Source organism: Tiliqua scincoides, chromosome 2 (genome assembly GCF_035046505.1).
Source record: "Tiliqua scincoides isolate rTilSci1 chromosome 2, rTilSci1.hap2, whole genome shotgun sequence".
Lineage (NCBI taxonomy): Eukaryota > Metazoa > Chordata > Lepidosauria > Squamata > Scincidae > Tiliqua > Tiliqua scincoides.
The window spans coordinates 227,611,365-227,624,034 of NC_089822.1; the positions used below are offsets into that span (position 1 = coordinate 227,611,365).

General features: G+C 44.6%; 1 protein-coding gene across 2 annotated transcripts in view; it reads right to left on the bottom strand.

Annotated features, from left to right (window-relative positions):
• Positions 1-3,861: 3,861 nt before the first annotated feature.
• Positions 3,862-12,670, bottom strand: part of IRAK2 (interleukin 1 receptor associated kinase 2) — a 28,839-nt gene continuing 20,030 nt past the window's right edge. The window contains exons 9-13 of one of the 2 annotated variants that reach the window (XM_066618140.1): positions 11,726-11,921; positions 9,595-9,657; positions 8,676-8,876; positions 5,963-6,479; positions 3,862-5,228 (exon numbers count right to left, since the gene is read on the bottom strand). In XM_066618140.1, coding sequence (XP_066474237.1) covers positions 5,110-5,228; positions 5,963-6,479; positions 8,676-8,876; positions 9,595-9,657; positions 11,726-11,921 — 1,096 coding nt within the window. In that variant the 3' untranslated portion in view covers positions 3,862-5,109. Of the gene's footprint in view, positions 5,229-5,954; positions 6,480-8,675; positions 8,877-9,594; positions 9,658-11,725; positions 11,922-12,670 lie in introns of both variants that reach the window. The other variant, XM_066618141.1, reaches the window with a different exon arrangement.

The window sequence follows — 12,670 nt, forward strand, 5'->3', positions numbered from 1 at the left end:
ATTACAGGAATTACAGTATATAAAAGTGTGTAGGTTTATGCACAATATGAATGCTCATCTTCACACAATATATGCAAACATTTTATGAGATCCCAGGAAATCTCTGCCTGGCTCATGGGCCCCCTTTTTGATCCCAGGCCCAGGTACAATGTACCTTCTGCATCCCCCTCTCATGGGCCTGAAGGAAGGAGTGTAGGAGAGCTGGTTGATCCCTTGATCAGAAGGCAAAATGGTTCTCCAATGGTTCATTGCTGTAATAAGGCCAACAGATACTGAGACCTCATCGCCACATTCAGTGAACAGTTATTTTCTTTTCTTGCCCATTTCTGTTGGTTTATGGTCTGTGTTGTTTCTCTCCCTTTTCTCTTAACTAGCTCTCCTGGCTCTCTCTACTGGACATTTTCCATAACTGCATTCAATTGCAACACTGTACAGTATTTGAGAATAGTTCTCCAAAGGTTTGTTGCTGTAATTCTGTCCACTTCTTCCTGATTTTCTTTCCTTCCCCTTTCTTTTGGGTTTTATTAAACATACTTTTAATACTTGCCTAACTTTGTTTGCTGATTATTTAGTGGCTTAGGGCCCAATCCTACCCAACTTTCCAGCACTGGTGCTGCTATAATGCAGCCCCAAGGTAAGGAAACAAATGTTCCCTTATCTTGAGGAAGCCTCTGTGACTGTCCCTCTACCACAGGATGTAGTGCATGCCCCATTGGCAGGGCTGCACCAGCACTGGAAAATTGGATAGGATCGGGCCCTTAGTTAGCAGTTAGTACTGCCAACCAGGCAAAAAGGCACCTTTTCAAGTGGTGCTCCTCCTCAGTTGCGTAGCTAGAGGGGGGTCAAAACGCTAACTTTTTCAGATATCGGAATGCCTGTGTAAAGTGCCCCCTCCTCCTTACCACCAGAGTCATACTGGGCTCCGTGTTGCACTCGCTGCCCCAAATAGCTCTGAGGCAAGGGGCAGGGGCTACTTTACATGGGTGTTCAGATGCCTGAAAAAGTGGCGTAGCGAGAGGGGGGTCAAAACGCCAACTTTTTCAGGCATCTGAACACCCATGTAAAGTAGCCCCTGCCCCTTGCCTCAGAGCCATTTGGGGCAGCGAGTGCAACATTATTCACCCCAGTATGGCGTCTTTTCCAGTAGCTGTTTACTGGTGCTTCTTCTGTTGGTGTTTTTCCAGGGCTGTTGAGGCAACTTGGAGGCAATTTGGGTTCCACTGTTGTTGGAGTGACATGGTTCCCCTTCACGCCAATGGATTAAGGCACCCACTTCAGGACATGCAGGCAAGCCAGAGTCCACACCTCCCTCCCTTCTCATGGCAACAAAGGAAATAGTGTGAAGCCCCAGACCTTTCACCTGCTGCCCAGCCAGGGGTCCTCGGGATGCCCAGCCAGAGGGATGCGAGCGCAGCAGCAGGGATGCAGGCAGGTAGCGCCCTCATTTGCATGCACAAAGTCCATTGGAGGAGGGAGGCCCCGCACTCCGCGACAGGTAAAGGGGAGTCCCGCAGTGGCTGGAGAAACAGCAGGCGAGTGGTGCATGGTGGGGTCCACCCAGCGGGTAAGGTTCAATCTCCTGAGCTCAGGAGTTCACCTCCTGCTGGCGGCTGGCACCGCCTTGCTCCCCAGTCACCCGGGCAGGCAGAAAGCGCAGGAGCGCAACCCCTGGTGACCGCCAAGGCAGCACGAGACCAGCAGTAGTGTGACACTGGCTGCCAGCAGAGCAGGCAAGCGCCTGGAGCCTTGGACTATGTGATAAGCGCCAGGAGCGAGGACCCCCAGAGTCCGCCACCCCCGTTTTGCCTGCCTGCCCCACTTAGCAACACGCACCGCCCCCTCCATCCTCCACCTGCCCGCTGTTGGCTGGGCATCTCCCAGGTTTCCACGTGGGCCTTGCCTGAGCTTCTACCTCTTGACACTCCACAGACACCCTACACTGGCTTCCGAGCAGTCCCTGCATCAGGGGGAGGCTTTGCACACACGAAAGTTCTTGCAGGCATAGAATGCACCTGCGGAACAGGCTGCCACTTGACTGCACAGGTGACTGGAGACTGGAAGTGCTAGATCAGTGGCCTCACTAAGGATCAACTGTCTGGGCTCCATGCTTGGTGCCGTGGCCCCCCCTTTGGAAGGCTCCTGAGTGCTGCTCGGGAAGGAAGAGCAGCCAAGCCGGGACCATGATGTCAGGCTGCAGTCCTCCTAGCCTAGGCATGTATACTAAGAAGTACCGTATATACTTGGCTATAAGTCAAAAAATTTATGCCTAAAAATGGAGCCTGAGATCCTGGGTCGACTTATACCCAGGTCAATGCAGTGAATGAGGCAGGGTCCTCTGGGAGCTTCTGGGAAGCTTCTGGAGGCTCAGCAGCTGTCTGGTAAAGTTGAGAGGGGCCTAGAAATGGGTTGAGAAGCAGGAAGCAGGTGGAGAAAAGAGAATTTTTACCAGTAATTACGGTATTCAGAGGCAGCCATTTTAGCCTCCAGACAGGAAGAGAAGTGAAGGCTCTTCTGGGAACTGTGGTCTGTATGGGCTGCTGCTATGGAATGCAGCATATGCTCCCACAAAGCCTCCCCACAATTCCCAGAAGCCCCTTTGTCTTCCTTCCAGTTTGGAGAAGAAGGGAAATGCCTCCTTTTCTGCTTTTCCTGCTGCCTCTGAACATTCCTGGCAAGTCCTTTGCAAAGAATTTCACCCCCCCCCAAGCTTAGGGGGTCTGGTTTTTAAAACCCCAGGATGTGATCCTCATTTCCATCTGAAACAAGGTCCAAGGCTGCAGTGCACCAGTACTTAAGAGTAACACCCATGGAAAGCACGTTGCAACTGTGCACAGCTCAGTCCTTGTTGCTCATCTCCCTGCTGTGAACTGAACTGCACACTCCCAATTGCATGTTTTATGTTGCATGTCATACGTAAAACCTCTGGCTTAACACACCAGGCACCTTAAAGAAGGATTTGACTGATGGTTCTACTGGTATGTTGCTTACAGGCACAACACTTACTCTGACAGTGTTTACACAAATGTTGCGAAGACCAGAATTTTAAAAGTTAATAAACAAAAATGCATCTTACGATCTTTTATTGTATTTTTAACAAATTAGAAACTACAGTTTTTAGGTAACAATTACTGGAAGGTTATTTTTCAGGATCTGGCTTCAGGTAAAATCAGACAATTATAGTCAGACCCCCCCCCCCCAAGTTTAGCCCCCGGCTTATCCGAGGGTCATAGAAAATTCCATGATTTGGGGCCTGAAATCTGCCCTCGGCTTATCTGTGAGATCAACTTAGAATCACCACAGACACTCGCCTATAAGTTCAGTGATGCTATAGATCTGTCAAATGGGATGGTTTATAACCCCCTGGGCACCCCTACCTGCCCACTGAACTGGATCAGGTGGGATCCCCAATCAGTGAGCATCCCTGGAACAGCTTGGATGCCCAATCAGCACATGGCAGCAGGTGGACTGGATAGGATCTACTGCTCTTGGGAAACAAGATGAAGGCGACATGGAAACGCACAGAACTACCTGTTTGCTGGGCTATACTTCCTGCCATAATGCTGATTTCAAGTGTCTCAGGAGAACCCTTTTTCTACCCAACTTTGTGTTAGGTTTTCCTTAAGGAAAACTCATGAGTATAAGATAGCAAGGGGAACTCAGTCACTGCAACACATCACACAGCGAGGTATACTTACTGTTTCTATCAGGTTTTGATATTTAAATATATTCCAATGCACACCATTCATAATTCAAGAAAAACAAATAATCTAAATATATTTCAGAGTTCATATTTTAATTTTTTTACAGAATTTACAAGATTTACATAATTTACAAACCAAAACATAACTTATAAATCCAGCCGAAATATAATATTTAAATTATCTATTAATACAACAATGCCTGTAAAACAAAATCCTGTAAATTCAACCAAAGTAGGAAAGGTATAAATTAACAAACAATAACCAAAATTTCATAAATTCAGCCAAACCATGAGATATAGAGTGCATATCCTATGCACTATATATGTATTCAAAAAAGTGAGCCCCACTGAGTTCAGTGAGAATTTTTCCCAGGTATGTTTGTATAAGATTGCAACCCTATGCTGCCTGAAGACAAAACAAGATTTGATATATTCAAAGTATGAGATTTAAATTATCTATGGACAAAACTAAAGTTTATAAAGTCAAACAAGGTGCAAAATTTAACTTGTTTAAAAAAATTTTTTATGTATTCAATGATCTATAAGACTAAATAACTACCTAATACAATATTACCTTGCACCAACATGTGTATCAAAACTCACATAATTTACATCTGCTGAAAGATACTAAGAGACAGAGGACTATATAAAAAAAAGCACACAGGGTCAGCTGGAAGGTCAGCCCAATATGCTCAACTAGAAAATGATACAAAATGTGGTATTAAAACATATGACACTGTGATACATATTAATGTTAATCAACTAGGCCCCGAGTTGTGGTAGAATATTATCCTGCAAATTTTCTAATCCCAGTTGGAAGACAAGCACATGAGCTGTCCAGTTCTTCACCACATGTAAGGCAAGATAATTCAATGCATTTTATTCCTGGAGATTCTTCATCCAAGCAGTGCAAATACACCGTATTCAGCTTACTCCAATGAAGGAGAAGAATGCTACTTTCTTCCCTTCTGGATTTAGCATAGACTACTCTCCTTTAGCTTCAAGAGGGCTAATAGCTACCAAAGTCTATTTCAACCCTAGCCATGAACCAAGAAAGAGGGTCACCTTAGCCCAAGTTCTATGAATTGATCCCTCCCCCCCTCAAACAAACAGTAATATATCTGTCTAACACAGGGCACAATCCTAACCAACTATGCAGCACTGACATAGCTGTGCCAGTGGGGCATGTCCTGCATCCTGCAGTTGAGGCACAGTGATGGAGGCCTCCTCAAGGTATGGCAATGTTTGTTCCCTTACCCATAAGTTGCATTCCTTTATGTCGGTGCTGGAAAGTGGGTTAGGATTGTGCCCATAGTCATCCAACACAGTACTTTAATGTATTTTGCTGTAGCTGCTGCTGCTAAGAGTTCCTTCTTTTAAAAATGCTACAGATGAAAATTTAGTTATGTTTAAGATTCAAAGAGTTCAGAACTGTTTAGCATCTTTGCTTCATACATTGAAAATAATTCCATCAGCTTCTTTTTTTTATCGTTGATCTTTATTCCCATTGAGGCTTCATTGGCTGGTCCTGAACAAAAAGCAAACATCCTATGTCACATCATTGACATATATAGCTAATAAACACAAACACACCCATACTGTTGATGAAATAGAAAATCAGAAGCCTGAAAAACTATGGAATGTTAGTTGTCTTGCTAGGTCACCTTTCTAACCTATGGAGGCAGGAATTATTGAAAGATGCTTATATGCAGTAGTTATCACATTAAAAGTTTACTACGTATGTTATAAACCCATCAGCTCCTTATCTTAGAGATTCATATTGGCCAGCACATAACGTTTATGCAACAGTGACAGCTTTGAACCACTACCCACTTCTTGATGCAGACCCGGTTTCAAATGGTTCCTTTGGCAGGGCATCTGTAGGGCCAGCTCTGCTCGGCAGGCTGAGCTCCAGCGTGCACTTTTCATGCACTTGAAAAAGCCATCCCATCCACTCTAAATCTCTTACTGGTGTTTGTCCCATTGCATCTGGCCTCACAATTCAGAAGTAACCAGCAATGACATCATTGGTAGTACTTCCAGTAGGTGGACCATCCAAAGTGGTACAGTGGGGGACAAATATTGAGAAACGCTGACCTAGACTGCCTCTGTCAGGCGACAGGAAAAAATACAAATTAGGTAAGCATATGCTATTAAGAATACAAATTAGGTCAAGCCTTTCTGGTAGATTTCCAGTACCATGTGTCTTACCTGACAGACTTAATTTCCCCCCTTCAAAGAATACTTAAGTTACCTTGTTACCTTGCGAATAACAGGCAGCATCAGAGTTTTCTCTGATTGATGGGTCCATTGTGTTTGGAGAAGCAGCTGTTTCCTGTATCATCTTCCTTCTGTCAGAGGCTATATTTTCTGCTGTGAAGTTACTGGTACATTCTGGATCACATGACTGAGGCTCAGTGAAGGAAATGCTTTCTGGCTCTGCATGGCTGCTGCTTGGTGGTTGGCATGTACCATCCTCCTTAAAATCCCACAAAAAACTACTGGATTCATCTGATTCACAAGGGACCCGTAACATCTGCTCAGAGTATGCTTCCGGAGGCATGACGCTTATTAAAGGAGGTAACAAATCTGCGCAGTTCAGGACTGTGGCATTCACATTACCCTCATGATTGTTACCTAAGATAGCACCAATGAAGGGACTAGCTGGCTCGTCATTGGTTTCTTCTGGGGTGTTAACGGAGAGTCTAGAACATTTGTTTCCTTCCAATACATTCTGATCTTGTAGTTGACGATCTACCACTTCCATAATTTCACATGCCTGTTTAAACAACATTACATAGTTGATTCAGATTTCCCTCACTGAAAGAAAGCCATCTCTCTCCTTCCTACAACGCTTAGGGACACACTTAGTGGAAAAAGAAAGAAGATACATATGGACAAAGTACAGTTTCTAGTCAAATTCTGAAGGCTGGCAACATAGTGGGCACAGGCAGTAGTTCAGTGGTGAAGTACGAGCTTTGCATGCAAAAGGTCCCAAGTTCATTCCTTGGAATCTCTAGGTATGGCTGAAAAAGGCAGAAAATGTGAAAGAGGCATGTGGATGCGGGAGAACCCGTGGACATTATATATCTGGACTTTCAGAAGGCGTTTGACACGGTCCCTCACCAAAGGCTACTGAAAAAACTCCACAGTCAGGGAATTAGAGGACAGGTCCTCTCGTGGATTGAGAACTGGTTGGAGGCCAGGAAGCAGAGAGTGGGTGTCAATGGGCAATTTTCACAATGGAGAGAGGTGAAAAGCGGTGTGCCCCAAGGATCTGTCCTGGGACCGGTGCTTTTCAACCTCTTCATAAATGACCTGGAGACAGGGTTGAGCAGTGAAGTGGCTAAGTTTGCAGACGACACCAAACTTTTCCGAGTGGTAAAGACCAGAAGTGATTGTGAGGAGCTCCAGAAGGATCTCTCCAGACTGGCAGAATGGGCAGCAAAATGGCAGATGCGCTTCAATGTCAGTAAGTGTAAAGTCATGCACATTGGGGCAAAAAATCAAAACTTTAGATATAGGCTGATGGGTTTTGAGCTGTTCTGTGACAGATCAGGAGAGAGATCTTGGGGTGGTGGTGGACAGGTCGATGAAAGTGTCGACCCAATGTGCGGTGGCAGTGAAGAAGGCCAATTCTATGCTTGGGATCATTAGGAAGGGTATTGAGAACAAAACGGCTAGTATTATAATGCCGTTGTACAAATCGATGGTAAGGCCACACCTGGAGTATTGTGTCCAGTTCTGGTCGCCGCATCTCAAAAAAGACATAGTGGAAATGGAAAAGGTGCAAAAGAGAGCGACTAAGATGATTACGGGGCTGGGGCACCTTCCTTATGAGGAAAGGCTACGGCGTTTGGGCCTCTTCAGCCTAGAAAAGAGACGCTTGAGGGGGGACATGATTGAGACATACAAAATTATGCAGGGGATGGACAGAGTGGATAGGGAGATGCTCTTTACACTCTCACATAATACCAGAACCAGGGGACATCCACTAAAATTGAGTGTTGGGCGGGTTAGGACAGACAAAAGAAAATATTTCTTTACTCAGCGCGTGGTCGGTCTGTGGAACTCCTTGCCACAGGATGTGGTGCTGGCGTCTAGCCTAGACGCCTTTAAAAGGGGATTGGACAAGTTTCTGGAGGAAAAATCCATTATGGGGTACAAGCCATGATGTGTATGCGCAACCTCCTGATTTTAGGAATGGGTTAAGTCAGAATGCCAGATGTAGGGGAGAGCACCAGGATGAGGTCTCTTGTTATCTGGTGTGCTCCCTGGGGCATTTGGTGGGCCGCTGTGAGATACAGGAAGCTGGACTAGATGGGCCTATGGCCTGATCCAGTGGGGCTGTTCTTATGTTCTTATGTTCTTATGTGCTGAGTCAGTGCCAGTCAGTGTTGGCAACACTGAGCTAGATGAACCAATGGTCTGACTCAGCATAAGGCAACTTTAGCATGAAGTTCCCAGAATAGGCACAGTGTCACAGCTTTGTTCTTCTGTGTTGGGAGAGGAACCTACTCAGGATATCAGTGAAGCAATCTTATCCATAGTGCCTCACTGATGGTTGTCCTCATCTAGGATTGTTGAGCTTTCAATAGCCAAGGCTTGCCCACCATAGGATGAAAAAATAGCACAGTTCTACATCCCAGCTTTTCTACTAAGAGCTATTCATAGTTTACATAATTCAATCATGTTTACTGTAATGAATGTGTAATGTGTGAAAGCAAGACATGGGTCTACAAACATGCAATGGAGATGTAAACAGCTGCAGCTCCCAGCGCATGTTTCTGAGCATTTTGAGATAAACATTAAACTTTACACTCTGCTACGAACACCAGTGCTTGCTCCCACAATTGCCATGTATAGGATGCTGGCTGTGATGCACACCTGTTTATACAGAACTGTAAGAGTGGGGAGCAATGCTTTGCTATTGAAGCATGGGGTGAAGCAAAAAAGGGGAAACTCCTGCATTTACCTCAACCATGTCAGGATTCTTTCTCCGTAGACACACACAGATAGCAGTAGACAAAGAAACAGCAGCTGTTGCCGACAAGCAAACTGCACTCCTGTCTTGAAATTTGTAACATATTGTCTCAGCAGCCAGTCTTTCAAAGGTTCTTTGCTTCGAACAGAGTCGTTCTTTTGCTGCTTGGATTTCATCAAGGAGGACATCTTTCTGTTGAAGAAAAAGATTGGCAGAGATGCAGATGCTCTCTCTCTCTCTCTCTCTCTCTCTCCCTCTCATTTGTATCAGAATAATATTAAACTGGATTATGTCAAAATTATATTATGAAACAGAAATAATGTTCAGTTTTTACATAGTTAAACCATGTACCCCAAATGTCATAATAATGAGAACTAAAAAAACCCCCCAATTAATTAGATTTTTCAACCCACTAGTATTCTGCTTTATTTGGTGATTTTAAAAACACTATGCTGTATTTGTCATAGTCTGTGCCTGAACTATTTGACCTTGTTAAGACTTGTGCAGTTTCAAGTACACCAGTTTCTATTGCCTAGAATAGGCCCCCAACCTACTGTCACAGCTCTCAGATGTCTCAAGTTGCATGACATACTTGCCAATACTGATGGGTAGATACAAAAAAAGGAAACCTAAAGATGGGTGAATGAATGTTAAGATGCATGCAGCTCCACAAGCAGCTGTACAATGCCTAGAGTTCAAGCTTATTCCTGGGGCTGCATGTGTAGCATTATGATGGGATGTACCTGCACTATCAGGTTATGGATGTGGTGAGTCCACCTCAAAAGCAGACAAGGTTTTGCATACCATGACACAGCTGATCTGCATGAAGGCATTCTGGCACAAGAATTGCATTCTACGAACCAGACCGCAACTCAAGATATACACACCCACACACATTTTCTCCACTTACCAGAAAAACAGGATGCCTTCTTTCATCCATTGCCTTCATGCCAGTCAGTATCTCTGCTAAAACCTAGAAAACATTTTTTGTTTATAATTAGACATTCCATTTCTTTAGAATGGATAAAGACCAAAGGAATATTCATTGCCAGAACAGTTTCCACCTAGTTTTCCTCGGAGCTCAAAAGCAATGCATGCATCAAGCAGAAATTCATTTCAGAGCAACTGTTCTATTCAGGATTTCATCGAGTTAATGTAAATTCTGTACTTAAAAAAACAAATTAAATACTGTTATTTCTATAAACTCTAAATACGAAAATAAATTAGTGTTACATTACTAATTTGCAGACATTTGCTTATCACAGAATACTGACTTATCCTGAATCAGACCATTGCACCATCAAGGTCAGTGCTACCAGTGTCTCTCCAGCATTTCAGAGAGGAATTTTTCTGTCATTCTGTGCTTTACCTCAGTGTTCTTCAGCCTGATGGACGTGACACCAATAGGGTCACAGGCCTCGTTGGGGGGGGGGGTCACGGCAACCTTTCAAAATATGTGCAAGAAGGCTTAGATCCAATCCAATAATGGCACTGCCTTATCAAAATGGAGTTCTTGATATCATCCTGCACAGCTTCTTCTTGCGGTCTTATCCCCAGCTCAAAAGGCTGGCCCTGCTCAGGCCACTACATCACAGGGTTGTTGTGAAGACATGATAGGGGAAAACAGGGTAGACAGGAACAGGGGGTGGGCAGATTGGATCGTGGGGTTGGGTGGGATTGGTGATGGGTCCCCAGTCTATTTTATTTAGATAGTGGCATGAAAAGGGTTAAAGACCACTTGTCTACCTGGAGACAGGGTCAGCTTTTAAGCCAATTGAACCAGTTGCTCTCAACTGGGACCTGCAAAATCATGCTTCTGTTTGTTTACCTGTAGGCTTACAACGTTATATTAAAATATGCTTAGATCCATGTGGTCCATTCACCCACATGCACTTTTTAAGCACACATTTTGTTGCTTTCCATTCTACCATAGAGATATATAAAGTCTATAATAACTGTTTTTTATATCTCTTAATTTCTACAGAAGTTGGCTGTGAACGTGGGGCCCTTCAAAAACAAAACTCCAATTGGGCCCCACAGCTCTGAAGGCTGGTTCTGCTTGGAGGTGCTGGGGATTGAACGGGGGACCCTTAACATGCAAACCACATGCTCCATCCATGTGCCATGGCCCTTTCCTCAATATATATTATTAGCTTATTACTGTATATCCTTCGTTGCTTAATCATGGAACTCAAGGTAGTCTTTATGTATGGTCCCCAGAGACACCAACCAGATCAAGACTTGTTTAGCTTCAGAAAAATTATTGCAGCATGAGGCGCCAAAGTTTCTGCCTCCACCTATGTTGGAATACATGCATCTTGCACTCCTCCCTCCATGCTAACATCCCTGCCTCCTTGCTCTCTGCCCACTGATGTTCTTTTTGGCTCTCTCTACTTCTAAACATACTGCACAGATGGAGCCTTTGGAGAAAGTGAACAAGGGGACATGAAATCCTATCCCAGCCTGAATCTAAGAAAAGCTTTCCTCAACCCAACACCTCTAATTGGTGGATTTCTGCTGCTTTAACCCCATCTCAACAGCCTTTTGTTATTGCTAGGAGATGGAAACCGCCACTGTAAATTTTTTAGTATTTCTGCTCGTTAAGGTTTAGGAGAAGAGAGAGAGACAACTCCACTCAGAAGAGAAAAGGAACAGAAGAGCTGAGAATGCTACACAAGCCCCTAAACAAACGCAAGTGCTCATGGTAAGAGCAGCACACACCAGTTCCAGCAACAGTTCCCACACACCCTCATCATGCTGCCATTTAACTGCACATGCAAAGGGCAAAGCAGGCAGTGTTCTTGTAGGCCAAAGTGCTGCCAACTCTGCGAGAGGGTACTCGCTTGTTCTCTCATTGCACAAAGCTACTGCAGCAGGCAACACTAGGAGAGAGAGGAGGCACGCCAAAGGGCACCAGAGGTGACAGAAGGAAGGTCAGGTGGTTGATGCCTGCAGCAGCGGGTGGGGGGGATGACGTGTCTCCTGACCATCACATGAAGAGCAACCCTGGTGCAAGCGCACAGAAAGAGAAGAGAACTTACTATTCCACAACCAAATATATCCACTTTTTCTGTTAGCTGTCCATGCCTGACAAAATCTTCTGGCAGGTAAGCGAGAAAACCTTGCAAGACTTTGGTTTTCATCACCGCATACTCAGACTTTTTCTCCGCAGGGCGCAGCCTAAGTCCAGAATGTCCAAGCTGAGGTGCAAAGTTTGCATCCAACAAAACATTGGAACTGTGTGCAGGAGACAACAAATACAATCAACAAGAAGAACTGGCAGCTAATTTTCAACTGATCTTATAAAACAATCTGGAAAAACACAAACTAACGTTAAGTGTCTTTCCAACAGAAGAACAAAACTTATAGAAAAGTTGTAAGGCTGAAAGGTACATCAATGGCATTTGCGATGCCATTATCAGACTGCAATATTTTATCAACAGCTTTCTTTACCCTGTTCTAAATTTCAAGAACTCAGTATGAAGTGGTGGCATCAGAAGTTAAACAGGTTGGGCACTGGCTGGGCAGCCATGCTCATCAGAGGGCGCACCTAGCCAGGCTGGAGCCTCAGTACCTGTGGTAATGATAGTGCCCAACATGCCATTAGGAAGAGGTTAATGGGTGCCATGGTAGGTTCTAATTCAGGGTTTTGCCCCAAGGCCCCTGGCAACCTGGTGCTAGTACTTAATGTGTATTGCCAAACTTATATTGGGCACACATAAGGAGATCTGTCCAAAGTATGAGATGTTAAATAGCACCCATCCCAGCTATTTTCTGCTTAGCTAGACTTGCTTTCAGCTGGGTAAAAATGGGATGAAAATCAGACTGTTTGGAGGGTGTGCAATGGCATGTATAGATGACAATCGGCTGGTGAGGGAAGGGCTAACTATAATCTTGCCCATTGATTCTCCTCAGCAAATGCCCAGTCATCTAGCCACAATAATACAAAATACACTTGGGGCTGGGAAGGAATTTTGCCCTTACTC